This window comes from Mixophyes fleayi, chromosome 12 (genome assembly GCF_038048845.1).
Source record: "Mixophyes fleayi isolate aMixFle1 chromosome 12, aMixFle1.hap1, whole genome shotgun sequence".
NCBI lineage: Eukaryota > Metazoa > Chordata > Amphibia > Anura > Limnodynastidae > Mixophyes > Mixophyes fleayi.
In genome coordinates this window covers 14,507,117-14,522,246 of record NC_134413.1, presented here as the reverse complement: position 1 = coordinate 14,522,246, position 15,130 = coordinate 14,507,117, and the positions used below count along the sequence as shown (strand labels likewise).

Genomic DNA, 15,130 nt, shown 5'->3' with positions numbered 1-15,130 from the left:
TTTGTTGTAGATTAATACCTCTTTTTTGCTTTATTTTAGGTTACACAGGAGATTTCTGATGAATCCAGAGTCTTCCGTCTATTAGGATCAGACAGGTACTTCTCAGTCTTACTACAAGAGGGTGCTGTAGCCAGCAAAAGTGTTTTTGAATCCCAATTTAGCAAGAGAGCCCTGCACATCAATGTACTACAATGCTCTCTACTTGTATATTAAGAAAACCGTCTGTCAATTCACACTGACGTTACTGATCGGCTCATGGGGTGAACCAATATTCCTTGAAATGCAGGCTATCAATGTGCGTTACTAGGGAGTAGTGGAGACACTGCTTCGGTGATGTCACTAGTTCTTAGTAATTTGGTAGTCTGCATTCCTGTGAATGGAAGGCCACTTCCACTGTATATTGGCAATGCCTGGAATAGAATGCTCGCAGTTCCGATGTCATGCGTGTCTTTGTCTGTTCACAGGGTCGTTGTTTTGGAGAGCAGGCCGACATCGAACCCCACCGCTCACAGCAACCTGTACATCTTGGCCGGGCACGAAAACAGCTACTAGTCACTTAGCAGTCCGGTGTTAGTATGACACACATGACATAGGAATATAAATTCCATCATAAAACTTCTTCTCTTTGGGACTCCTAACTACAAGTTGGATTGCGGCTCAACATGTATTTTTTTTTATTTTTTATTGTGTCTGTATTATTTGGTAGAACTCTTGTTTTTATCTTTTTTTTTTTTCTTTGTGCTGCTGGAAGCAGCTGGGTCTAACTGTCACCACTGTGTGGTGTTGGGTTTTTATTTGGTTGCTTAATAAAAAGCTGTGACACACAGCCCCTTTATGATCAGTGGAAGGGGGTGGGGGGAACGAAGGGCTACGAAAAGATGGAGGGGTGCCTTGAAATGTTCTCTTGTTTTTGCCATCGCCGGAGGAAATGCCAATAACGGGCCGACTTTTCTATTCGACATAGACTGTAGCTTACCGCAGTGCCTCCGACTTCCCGATCGGTAGATCTGACTTGGTGTCTCTAAATATATGCTTTCAATTAACCCTTTTGAAATTCTACTCCCACACCCTCGTTAGTTAGAACACTCTATTTGTTACTCATGTCAGACCCATATAAGCTAGTTTTACCTTCGCTATCTAAAGGTACATCCTGAAAATCATTTGTTCTCAATTTTTATACAAGAAACGCTAATTATTTCGGAGCTTAAGGGATATAAAGGGTTGTCAATTTTTTTTTTTATTTTATGTTTAATTAAACTTTTAGTCCCAAAATCAACACACATAGCTGTGTAGAGCCGTCTTGTTATGCTGGCTACAGACATGCAGATTTGGATAACTAATTTAGATTTATTTATTGCTTTTCCAATGATTGGATGACCATTACACACATTTGTAAGGTAAATGTGTGTCTCCCCACAAACGGATCATTCTAAAGCAGACCAAGCTAAATCCCTCCCTGCTGCCATATAGCAATGCGACTCTGAAGCCTTTATCTGTGAAGTTTGCCTTAAGATGTATATGGCCAAATTGCAAAATAAGCCCCACCTTGTTTGTGCTGTTACATATTCATTGCCCAATAAACCCTCACTGTGACAATGTATACGCCATGCCAGCTTGGCTAAGGTGTAGCCCAATGTGCCCAATGTTGTGTTGCATCACTAAGATCATATCCTGGCAGATGTACCAATTCCTAACGTTGTATGCCAAGGTAGTGACGTTACAGGTCAATTCATATCTACGTAGAGAGCCTCTGAAGTCAAATCTTTCTTCTGCCTTCTGTAAGATAGAACATTTTTATTCTTATTTATTAATAATCATCTGCTTGAGTGGGTAATATATCTGCTAATTGATAGGATGTTTGCAGCAGATTGTATCTCTGTTTTTTTTTTCCGTTGTATAGGGAACTGTAATGTGTATTCTATTTTAGTGCTAGTGCCTTATTCCGCTCATTTTAATTTGTTGCGAATGCATTTTGCAAAGCAAATACAGAATGGACTTAAAAGGGGACTGTATCAAAACAAGACTGGAGCAATTATGTGAAAAGTTATATATATACAATGTCAAATACATATCAGGAGAGATTTTCCAACTAAATTGCCAAATGTTTGATACGTGATCCGATATATCCTACACCAAGCCGTGCTTGACGGCCAAATAGGTCTGACATGTTAGATATTAGTATCTGAATTCTCAGTAAGTTACATATTCAAACGCAACTTCTTAACTTGATAAGAGACTAAAGGGGTTTTGGTAATTCCTATTTTATAACAATTTTGTAGTCTTTTTTTAATGATTGCCCTTCCTAGCTGCTGTGTCACAGATTAGGAATTATGTTCTAGTATTAATACCCTCTTGGAACTATTAGCAAAAGCAAAGTTTGTTTGTAGCCAACTGTTTACCGTTGCTAATGAAGGGGTGTCCACCGCCAATATTGCCGCTGAAATACAGAAATTTTAGCAAAAAGTGACTAATACGTTTATCCTGGCTCATTTAAGAATCGCAAAATTTGTGCAATGCTGCTTTGTGCATGAAAATGCGCCTCCTTATTTGTCCAGCGCATGTTAAGCCACATGCCTGTTTCACGGTCTTCGTTAAAACCCCATAATAGCTTGAAGCTTTTTATTGCATAGCTTGAATTGGGATCTGATGGGGAAGCATGAATTGTGTTGTTTAAATAATCATATCCCACAAAATGGGGTGTGTTCAACGCCACGCATTGGCAAGTACAAACGTTTGTACCCCTGCAGATAATGCACTAATGCCATAATGCACTAATGCCGTAATACAAGGTGTGTGACCTCACAAAATATATTTTGCTTTGCGTGTTACTCTTTTGCAGTTCATAAATGACCCAGAGAGCGTGTATAATAACGGCAGTGTTCTCTTACCAAATACACATACAAAATTGCACAACATTTTTCTAACCAAAGCATCTGTTCTGTTTTGTTTTTTTCCTATTGCCTTGTTTCCCGCTGCCTGTAATAATGATGACACACAGCCCACCTATAGCTATTAATGGGGAAGGTTTTCCCTGTATAACAAAATGTCACCAAAGGGTTCCAGTAACGCTCATTTTTTTTAAAGCATCTCCATTGTATTGTTTATTGCCAAGGATTGTTTTACATGTGTTCTGAGAAAACCTGAAATAAAGTATGCTAATGTTTTATTTTCTTGTAATTGTTTTTCACTTAATGTTAGATTGCAGATATAACTATTCTTCATACACATCGGTCCGTGTCCTGCACTAGGCAGGGAATAACACTGCCCCCGTGTCCTGCGCTAGGCAGGGAAAAACACTGCCCCCGTGTCCTGCGCTAGGCAGGAAATAACACTGCCCCCATGTCCTGCACTAGGCAGGGAATAACACTGCCCCGTGTTCTGCACTAGGCAGGAAATAACACTGCCCCCGTGTCCTGCACTAGGCAGGGAATAACACTGCCCCGTGTTCTGCACTAGGCAGGGAATAACACTGCCCCCGTGTCCTGCGCTAGGCAGGGAATAACACTGCCCCCGTGTCCTGCACTAGGCAGGGAATAACACTGCCCCCGTGTCCTGCGCTAGGCAGGGAAAAACACTGCCCCCGTGTCCTGCGCTAGGCAGGAAATAACACTGCCCCCGTGTCCTGCACTAGGCAGGGAATAACACTGCCCCGTGTTCTGCACTAGGCAGGAAATAACACTGCCCCCGTGTCCTGCACTAGGCAGGGAATAACACTGCCCCGTGTTCTGCACTAGGCAGGGAATAACACTGCCCCCGTGTCCTGCGCTAGGCAGGGAATAACACTGCCCCCGTGTCCTGCGCTAGGCAGGGAATAACACTGCCCCCGTGTCCTGCGCTAGGCAGGGAAAAACACTGCCCCCGTGTCCTGCGCTAGGCAGGGAAAAACACTGCCCCCGTGTCCTGCGCTAGGCAGGGAAAAACACTGCCCCCGTGTCCTGCGCTAGGCAGGGAAAAACACTGCCCCCGTGTCCTGCGCTAGGCAGGGAAAAACACTGCCCCCGTGTCCTGCGCTAGGCAGGGAATAACACTGCCCCCGTGTCCTGCGCTAGGCAGGGAATAACACTGCCCCCGTGTCCTGCGCTAGGCAGGGAATAACACTGCCCCCGTGTCCTGCGCTAGCTAGGCAGGGAATAACACTGCCCCCGTGTCCTGCGCTAGACAGGGAAAAACACTGCCCCCGTGTCCTGCGCTAGGCAGGGAAAAACACTGCCCCCGTGTCCTGCGCTAGGCAGGGAAAAACACTGCCCCCGTGTCCTGCGCTAGGCAGGGAAAAACACTGCCCCCGTGTCCTGCGCTAGGCAGGGAAAAACACTGCCCCCGTGTCCTGCGCTAGGCAGGGAAAAACACTGCCCCCGTGTCCTGCGCTAGGCAGGGAAAAACACTGCCCCCGTGTCCTGCGCTAGGCAGGGAATAACACTGCCCCCGTGTCCTGCGCTAGGCAGGGAATAACACTGCCCCCGTGTCCTGCGCTAGGCAGGGAATAACACTGCCCCCGTGTCCTGCGCTAGGCAGGGAATAACACTGCCCCCGTGTCCTGCGCTAGGCAGGGAATAACACTGCCCCCGTGTCCTGCGCTAGGCAGGGAAAAACACTGCCCCCGTGTCCTGCGCTAGGCAGGGAATAACACTGCCCCCGTGTCCTGCGCTAGGCAGGGAATAACACTGCCCCCGTGTCCTGCGCTAGGCAGGGAATAACACTGCCCCCGTGTCCTGCGCTAGGCAGGGAATAACACTGCCCCCGTGTCCTGCGCTAGACAGGGAAAAACACTGCCCCCGTGTCCTGCGCTAGGCAGGGAAAAACACTGCCCCCGTGTCCTGCGCTAGGCAGGGAAAAACACTGCCCCCGTGTCCTGCGCTAGGCAGGGAATAACACTGCCCCCGTGTCCTGCGCTAGGCAGGGAATAACACTGCCCCCGTGTCCTGCGCTAGGCAGGGAATAACACTGCCCCCGTGTCCTGCGCTAGGCAGGGAATAACACTGCCCCCGTGTCCTGCGCTAGGCAGGGAATAACACTGCCCCCCGTGTCCTGCGCTGGGCAAGGAATAACACTGCCCGCGTGTCTGGCGCTAGGCAGGGAATAACACTGCCCCCCGTGTCTGGCGCTAGGCAGACATGGATTGTTAAGTTATTCATAAATATAGCGGTATATTTTTATGATTAACCACAGTAGCAGCAGACCGATCCACACGATGCCAAAGACTGCTCTACTTGCTTATGACCTGGACTAGTCCTGATTTTCATTATATAGATGTGTTTTACTCCAGCTTATGGTCTGTGGTTTGAGACTGAAATGTAATCTGGTAGAATCACTTCACAAAACATCTGCCATTTAAGAATTGTTAAATTGTACAATTTCACTGACGCAACATAAAACCATTGTTGATAAATGATAACTTATGCACAAAATATCTAACGTGCCACGGACTATATTCCAAGTGTTTGATTATTTTTTTTTTTACTGCATCAAACAGCATAAGACCTGCATTCTTTTTTTTTGCTCAACCAGTAGGGGGCGCCCCTATCATGTGATTACATTACATGTCTACATGGATAAGTATTGTCTATACAAAGCTAGTATTGGTATAAAATAAATGTACATTGTAGGTCAGGTAGATACAACAAACTATAAAATAAGTTATTGAGGGTAGGATATACCTGTATATAAACTACCATTACGGCTGGCGTGGATCTGAACTGTCTCCATCCATATGAAATAAAATATATATTTGCCTTCCCATGTGCACTTACAAAGCAATTGACTAAAATAGTAAAATAACTAAAGTCACATCGTACTAACGGAGCATCCATATTCCGTTTTTTCTGTTTGGTTTTTAGTGCTGCTCTTGTTATTCTAAGGAATAATACAGTTAATACGGTAATTTACTCGCTGGATTTCAGGGAGCTGCGAGCTGAAATCCAGCGAGTAATTACCGTATTAATGGTAATATTTTTCGAGCGCGAGTATTTTAGCGAACTCGCTAACAATTTAATACCCACCATAGTATTTATAAATAAATGAGGGGATATCTCACAAATGCAAAGTTGATGTGTGTTTAATGAATCTTACAAAAGCCTGGATTCTAAATTTTGGTTATATTAGCTTTCACTTATTTGGGCTAAGGATGTTTTTGAAAAGAAATTTTGTCTACAGACATTTATTTTTAATCATTTGCCTCCTAATATCTGGTCCCAGAGGACAGTGTTTCCAAACACTTTTCTAAAATGTGAGATCATATATCTGTACATTAAATTACCTTGTGTGATATGCCTCAGTTCATCTGCATGTAGTCGGATTTAAAACATTGCTTTTGTGGTGCTTTCTTACACCATTTACCATATTAACCCCAAAATCAGATAAAATGGCAACAGTTAAGTAAATCTACCTGGTTTAGCTTATTCACCAAATACCACAGACAAGACCATGGGAAGTCTCAAATACCGCACTCCCGCCAACGACTCGGATCAATTTAGTCCACGCTTTTAGAGAAGGGTGCCAATTTACTCTGCTCCTGGATAACATTAGCCATACTAAATGGCCAAATCCAATTTACACCATACTTGCCAACTTTTCCTCTTTGGCTTCAGGGAGATCCCGGGGGAGGTGGGCATGTGGGGGCTTAAGGAATCACATCATTTTTGGGGCTTCGACTACACGATTAAGCCCCGCCACATCTATTGCGGGGGTGAAAACCAGGAGGTTGCCCTGCTCTCCCGGGAGGTCTCCCAGACTCTCCCGGACATTCTAGGAGGGTAGGCAACTATGCGTTAAAGAAAAGCAGCTAATGAATCTCTAGAGACTGAAGTGTCTCTTCCATTTCTGTCTCCGTTACTGAAGTCATGTTGTCTTACCTGTCAGTCTTTGATTAAATCTTGGTCTCTGTGAAAATGGCCACCTCCATAGGCATCAATACATGGACATAGGACACAATTTCTGAACAGTGTCATCATGCCATAGATGGCGAAGCCAATCACGTCTTGTACTGGCTCAGCATCAGGGAGAATGCCAGACTCTTCAGGGAGTGAGGGAGATCACCCCTATTTCAGGGAGTCTCGGCAAGTATGATTTGCACTAGACCAGTTATTGAATTGACAGATCAACATGTAACATTGCCTGAACTCCCAACCTCCCAATTATCACATAAGATGCCAATACCAAATTCTAAACTGTTATGTATGAGACACCTACCCCACTATAAATGGTTTTCCAGTTGCACGTTTGTGATCAGACATGTAAACTGCTTTGTAAATGTAAATCAAGAGAAATCTGAGCAATGGGACAACTACAAGCGCCAGTCCCATATCTTCTTTTTTTTATGTTTTGTAATATTGTTCCTGACAATACCTACTAATAGTGTTATACCACATTTTCAAGCCAAGGTTTATTACCAAAATTAGCCATCCCTTGAGAGAAGTGCATCTATTTCATATATCACTAATTTCGTTGCCCAATAAATTCAAGCTTATTGTACACATTACATAAGAGACACCTTTCACCATCAACGAACACCTGCCAAGCCTACTCCTTCATTTGAGAGAATTGAGCCACGTCCAGACCAAGATTTAAAGCCCTGCCAAGTCGCTCCATCTCCGTAGCCAAATCAACCTAACTGAATTTGCTTATAGCATGAGTCATAACCTCTAGACTTTCTATAAACCAGCCGCCACTCATAACCTTAACCTATGAACATAGAAAATTTTCCACTATTCGTTGAATATTCCTTAGCTACCCAACACCTAATAGCCTACGCTAGCTTGGCACTACCCCTTGCCATGCTCCGAGAATGGAAAACAATATAGTAGACAATCTACAGTTGGCAAAGAGTATATGATAACCACCATCCATTTTACAAAGCTTATCCTGTGTCCAGATGCCTTCACTATTTACAACAGTTAAATGCAAAGCTCTCCAATGCAAGGACCTTGGAATAAAAAATTGTAACTTAACGCTACTTTCATTGGTAAGTTCAGTAAGAGGTTTGGGTTGGCCGGAACCTACGACTTGGTCATATGTACCATTCCTACCTACCAGAAACTGCCCAGACTGCCATCATAGATTACCCTTCCATACACAATCACAAATACTATGCCCATGTCCTGATTGGCCTGCGGATTAATGCGTACATGCTAAATACGATTTACCTTCAGATCTGTTCTCTTCATCTGTCATAACCATCAGCTAAAAACATCCTGACTCTGCCGGTCCTGAGTGCATACACGCTGCAGGATTAGAATAACACCGTTCCATCGTCGAACAACATTTTTAGTCCAGTTTAAAAATTAAATGAAACAATATGATAAATGTTCATTGTTGCAGCGCATACCTAATGCGTTATCATTTGATTGGCCTAATAGTTGGCTGAAAAACCCGTAGTGTCTACCCAACCTAATTCCCAATTACCCAAGACCAACCATAGAGTATCCAATCCTTTCCACCTCAATAATGAATACTATGCAACAACTAACTCCAGTCAGCAGTCGTATTAAGCATTCATTCAGATTCACTGTATCTAGCCAGATCCTGGAGATCTCTCTTCCTTAATTTACTCAATAGGTTCTTCCCATTTAAGTAATTTGGGCAAGTAAAACTGCTAACTTAAGGACAGCACAGTGGCTCAGTGGTTAGCACTTCTGCCTTACAGCACTGGGGTCATGAGTTCAATTCCCGACCATTGCCTTATCTGTGAGGAGTTTGTATGTTCTCCCTGTGTTTGCGTGGGTTTCCTCCTGGTGCTCTGGTTACCTCCCACACTCCAAAAACCTACTAGTAGGTTAATTGGCTGCTATCAAAAATTTACTCTAGGCTCTCTCTGTCTCTCTCTCTGTCTCTCTCTCTGTCTGTGTGTATGTTACGGAATTTAGACTGTAAGCCCCAATGGGGCAGGGACTGATATGAGTGCGTTCTCTGTACAGCGCTGCGGAATTAGTGGCGTTATATAAATAAATGGTGATGATGATGATGAACTTTAACATCAAGTACTATATTCAGTAGATGAAGACTTTACTCTCTTCTTATCCCACTCTCCTTCCTGTCCACTGAACCCTATAACCTCACAAATTTATTATTCAATGTCTCCAGCTCTCAAATGTAGTTGTGAACTGTCTACTTTAACACCCAACTTAAGAGCATTAAACAGATTTATATCACCATATACACTCAGTGGCTTGAACGATTATATGTGACATTTTTGTAAAGAAGATTATGTTCTATTTTTTACAACATATTAAGCAAAATGCTGTTTGATTATATATATATATATTCCAGGTGAGACGGGCTAATCAAACAAGCACAGTATATATCATCATATACTCTATATAGTCATATACTCCCTTTGACAGGAATTGCGTTGGCTGGTGATTTGTGTATATTGCAGGTAGTGACATCATTCCGACACGGTTTGCACCCCCTGTAGTCACCACGGGGATTTAGAACCTTACAAACATCATTAATCGTTTCCTGGATGTATAAAACAAGACTTCTGGGATTCGTTTCTTCATTAGTGATGCTTCAGGCAATGTGTCGCACTGGTAATTGGAATAATTTCCTGAACACAATTTGTCCATCTGAACCTGTGAACAAGCGGTGGTGCCTGGATTCCAATTAGTGACACATTTTCCAAGTAATTATATGGACAAGAGCATGAAAGACACATACTGAGGGGAACAGCGTTTGCAATTATATGACTCAACAAGCTAAAGCTTTAAGATAAGACAAGATATGCAATTGTGTCTATTCCTATAGTCCTGTTCAAATAACTTAATTTACAACTATCCCTCTTTTGGTCCCAAACTCTCTTCCCTTCCTAATTTTTGTCTGAGACTATATAAAAATATCTCTTTGGGGAATATTTACTAAGCTGCGGGTTTGAAAAAGTGGAGATGTTGCCTATAGCAACCAATCAGATTCTAGCTGTCATTTTGTAGAATGAACTAAACAAATGATAACTATAATCTGGTTGCTATACCCCTTTGTATCTGGAAATGTTGGGAGGTTTGCAGTAGTTGGCCCCACACATGCAGATCTTGTCATTCAATACAAACATTTCAATAACAACTATCACTGTGTTTAAGAAATTATCGGATACCAGGTAGCCAGGCCCCAAAATTTGTAGACGTAGTTGAATGACTGAGATGGAAATATTTGGACGTTCATTTTTGTTAAAAGATCAGATTGAAACCAATTGCTCAATTTAGTAACGGCAATCTAGTACCTACGCTTGTCCCAAAGTAAACGTAGTGAATACAATTAAGATCCCTTCATAAACCAAATGCCACCATTTATGTCTGAACTTTTTTTTTTAATTACTACATTAAAATAATGTAAAATATACAAACAATGGAAGTGAGCTTCTCTTCGCTGCTATATAGCCATATTTTAGGGGTATGAGAACGTTCAGTCAGACGTGTGCCTGGATTTCTGCTAAACCACATTGATTTGCACAGCAAGATGGCGCTGTTTGTGGAGGCGTGGAAGTTTGGACGAGCCACTGGGAGGAGTTAGACAGACAGAGGGCGGTCCTTGTAAAGTACAGAGGAGGAGTAGCAGTGGGCCTAGTTTTCAGATCAGTGCAAAAATGAAGTTTCGTTTACGGAACCAGATTATTCATATGAGATAAGAAGGTGTAGAGGGAGGATTATTAGAGGAGTTTATGGCACACGGCCATTTCCGCACAGTACAATGATTTAAATTTTGTACCAGCTCAGACCTGGTGCTCGTCAGGACTGGTCCTATAATTTTATTTTTCTCCTCCATGTTGCGTTTGGTGGAGAAGCATGTATCTAGGTGCACTCATCATCAGCTATTTATATAGCGCCACTAATTCCGCAGCGCTGTACAGAGAACTCACTCACATCAGTCCCTGCCCCACTGGAGCTTACAATCTAAATTCACTAACATACACACAGACACAGACGGAGAGACTAAGGTCAATTTGATAGCAGCCAATTAACCTACCAGTATGTTTTTGAAATGTGGGAGGAAACCCACACAAACACAGGGAAAACATACAAACTCCACACAGATAAGGCCATGGTTGGGAATTGAACTCATGACCCCAGTGCTGTGAGGCAGAAGTGCTAACCACTGAGTCACCGTTCTGCACTCTATATCATATAATAAAAAGCTACACACACGCAGAAAATTGCTCATGATTAATTTAAGTCATAAATTAGGTGATTAGTATTTTAGGAGAAAAACAGTATTTTTTTTTCTCCTTGTTTTGAAAGGGGTGGAAATAAGTGTAGGGAGTTTGGACTTTAATGCAACATTTCTACATTACGGAGGCGTCTCCTGCGACCATATTAGACGTACACTTTAATGTACACCAGGCGGCCCAACTAATTATACTGGTGCAAAACCAAAGTGTTTTGCGGTGTGCATGAAGCGTGATTTATAAATCAGAACAAAGTGGCCCTTGCCATACTGATATCGCCAGTAATAAGTGAGTTGAAAAATTGCTTTCTCCTACCTTGCGCCCTGAAAAAAAATCATGTAGCTTTGTTAATGTGTCATTTAGTTTGTAAGAAAGATTTATCTTTACTTGAAACTCTGGAAGGTTTACTGTTATTGGATGAAACCTGTCAGAGGATAGTGACGAGCAATACTGACCATACCACACAATTGGAGCAGATAAAGATATATGTGAGATAGAGCTGTAATTGTTTTGCCCCGTTGCAAGTTAGGCCCTCAAAGATGCAATTTTTCATCTTGCCAACATTGTCCTGCATTGGCAGGGAAGGAAGGTGGGATTTAAAATGTGCAGACAGATTTAGAGTTGGAGGGGGGTGTCCTAGCTCAACTCTAAACCTCAGTTTAAAGATAAAGCTGTCAGTATTTGTGTGCTACAAGCAAAAGCAGACAGTACATTACTTGAATGCAAAAAAAATTTAAAAATTGCATTTCCAACCCTGGCATCACAATGCTTTGTCCAGGTGCAAATTTGTACTCGTTACCTGGATTCACTTCAAACTCTTCATATGTAAATCGATCATTTCACTTTTAAATACACTATGATGATCATCATCACCATTAATTTATATAGCACCACTGATTCCGCAGCGCTGTACAGAGAACACACTCACATCAATCCCTGCCCCATTGGAGCTTACAGTCTAAATTCCCTAACACACACACACACACACATAGAGACAGACAGACAAACACAGACAGACAGACTAGGATCAATTTGATAGCAGCCAATTAACCTACCAGTATGTTTTTGGAGTGTGGGAGGAAACCGAAGCACCCGGATACACTATGATCTGTTTGTCATTTATTTCTTACTGCAAATAATAACAAATATTTTCTAAATCAGAAGTTTGTAACCTCAGGTATCAAAATTTTGGTAAACACTATAACCTTATCACTTTTAAATATTATTTATAGAGTCCATTATAGTGTTGAGAAAATGTTATGAACATGTTGACGAGGCATCCTTTATCTATTACACAACAGCGTCATGCAATAAAAAACGTTAAAATGTTAAATCTTTTAACAAAGTTATAATGATAAATTAACATTTTAACGTTTTTATCGCGTGACGTTGTTGTGTCTTGCCAAAGTTGGGAAATATGATTTTCCTTCAGATGCGATTTCTGTAACGATTGAAAGTCTTCATCTCTCACAACCATCTGCACAAAAGATTCTGACTGCACACTCTACAGAGATCTGCCTGCACTGCTGGTCCTGAGTGCGTACACACTGCCACAGGTGCCCGACATCGTTGATCGTGATTTTTAGGAAGTTTATAAAACCAAATCAACAGATGCGATGTGTTTTGGTAAGATTCAACATGATCGTGGGAGCATACGCACTCTTGCAATATCTGACCAAACGGTTGTTTATTGTGTGATCTGCACAATAATTGCATTAGTGTTTACTCTCCTTTAGAAATAGACATAATTGCAAGGCATCTTTACTAATCCATGTGTCTGCTTATTGAAGGGATGATTTGGCAATTGTTCTCCTGAACATTATAAGACTAATGTTCTATTTTATATAACACCCTTACAGGCTCACAAACAGTTGCACAAGGCATTGGGTCAGTACTTTATACAAACACACAAAAACAGAATAAAGTAAAAATGCAGGTCTGTAAAAATGTTATATTGTACCAAAATGTCTCCATAAGTGTAACAGAGAAGGAAGAGGTCCAGGTAATCTAAGGAGGAGGTTTGCAAACTTACACTGACTAAAATGAGTTTTGTATTATCATAGCTGATAACTTCTAAGAGGGCTGTTCAAGTTGTTTTAATGCAGACTTCAAAGGCAATATGGTGTCTGAGAACGAGCAATTTTATTGTATCATAATCTACAGTATTGTTGAAATAAATGGAAATGTCAGGTGTATTTAGATTAAGTGTGAAAATCACTAACAAGGAGGCTACAACTCCTACAGCTGCCACTGCCAGTAAGTGTAGAGCAGAGAATAACTGACACTAACATCATACGGTCATTAAGAGTATGTGAGGGAGAGACCTTCCATAACCCTGACATCTTCCATGTTGTACCTATACATCATGTGTCAATTACTGACATACTGGGCAAATGGGGAAATCTGCATTTTACTGACATATTTATTTCTCACTGATGAATGAAATGTATGTTTACTGTCTTTTGTTTTAATGCATATGTATTAATGACGTGAATGGTAGAAAACTGGAACACCCAAGCAGCAGCACACCTGTCCATGTTACCAGCAACACATATATGTATGACCTGCAGCACATACATGTGTAACCAGCAGCACACCTGTCCATGTTACCAGTGGACCTACAGCACATACACACATGTGTGACCAGCATCACAGGATGCCTCATACTGAGGGGAAACTGGCTGAGTTACAGAACAGAATGTTACCCCAGAGGCGGGAGAGAGGCAGCAGCCGCTGATTGGCTGCGTGTTCCGAAGGCGGGTCTAATGTTGCTGTGGAGACGGCCAGGCTGGGTAGTGCAGTCCTCTGTCTGTGAGCAGAAGAGTCAGTGGAAGAGAGAGAGAGAGACTGACTGCAGTGTCCTGTGCAGGTGAGAGACTGCCAGTAGTGTACAGTGCCCTGTGCAGGTGAGAGACTGCCAGGAGTGTGCAGTGCCCTGTGCAGGTGAGAGACTGCCAGGAGTGTACAGTGCAGGTGAGAGACTGCCAGGAGTGTGCAGTGCAGGTGAGAGACTGCCAGGAGTGTGCAGTGCCCTGTGCAGGTGAGAGACTGCCAGGAGTGTGCAGTGCCCTGTGCAGGTGAGAGACTGCCAGGAGTGTGCAGTGCAGGTGAGAGACTGCCAGGAGTGTGCAGTGCCCTGTGCAGGTGAGAGACTGCCAGGAGTGTGCAGTGCCCTGTGCAGGTGAGAGACTGCTGGGAATGTGCAGTGCCCTGTGTAGGGGAGAGACTGCTATAACTGTATATTATGTACATCACAATGCATTGCTGTGTGTAACCTTATCTTAAAGTATGTATATTTACTACATTGTATGTTGTCATTTCCTTATAACAAGATACTCTTAGTACACTGCATGCACTATGTCTATTGTGCAGAATCATAGCCATTCTAAATATTCCAATTTTCTGGTGCTGCCACATGCGTTTATTATTTATATATTTTACTTTAATAAAAGTCACGTTTGCATCATTCTGTTTAATGTGCTTGACTCAATTATGAGTTATTGCTATCATCATCATCATTTATTTATATAGCGCCAGCAAATTCCGTAGCGCTTTACAATTGCTATTGAGTTAGTGCAGCCAAATAATAAGATCATTTAATTGCATTCTGTGACCTGAGTTCATAACAGTTAATTAATGACATTATTAATGTATGTGTATTTTATTGAGTCGTTCTCTAATATATTTTTAGTTCCCTATAAAACTTTGAAGTGAAAGGTCTCATTGGTCCCTCATTGTGGTTTTAGTGACAGCAAACATTTGACAGCTCAATACAGAACAGAAATCAGTATAATAAGAGACTTATGACATTACAATATGATATTTGTCCTACATTCCTGAACATGTATCCTAGGTTTGCTGTACATTTTTGGAGAAATGTTGGAGTTACACATTGATGTGTCAGTAACAAAATTCAGGTTGCTAGAAATATTTTATAAGTTTAACTGACTGTTAATAAATGTTGGAAATGACAGGTTGAAT

At 42.1% G+C, this 15,130-nt stretch overlaps 2 protein-coding genes across 5 annotated transcripts in view; both read left to right on the top strand.

Moving 5' to 3' along the window:
- MAP4K5 (mitogen-activated protein kinase kinase kinase kinase 5) overlaps positions 1–3,166 on the top strand; it is a 64,605-nt gene extending 61,439 nt beyond the window's left edge. For both annotated transcript variants that reach the window (XM_075192435.1, XM_075192434.1), the window contains exons 31-32: positions 40–95; positions 465–3,166. In XM_075192435.1, the coding sequence (XP_075048536.1) occupies positions 40–95; positions 465–552 (144 nt within the window). In that variant the 3' untranslated portion in view covers positions 553–3,166. The remainder of the gene's footprint in view (positions 1–39; positions 96–464) is intronic.
- Positions 3,167–13,983: 10,817 nt separating this feature from the next.
- CDKL1 (cyclin dependent kinase like 1) overlaps positions 13,984–15,130 on the top strand; it is a 29,219-nt gene continuing 28,072 nt past the window's right edge. Inside the window, exon 1 of one of the 3 annotated variants that reach the window (XM_075192626.1) lies at positions 13,984–14,018. The gene's annotated coding sequence lies outside the window, so the exon portion shown is untranslated. The other 2 variants (XM_075192627.1, XM_075192625.1) reach the window with 2 other exon arrangements.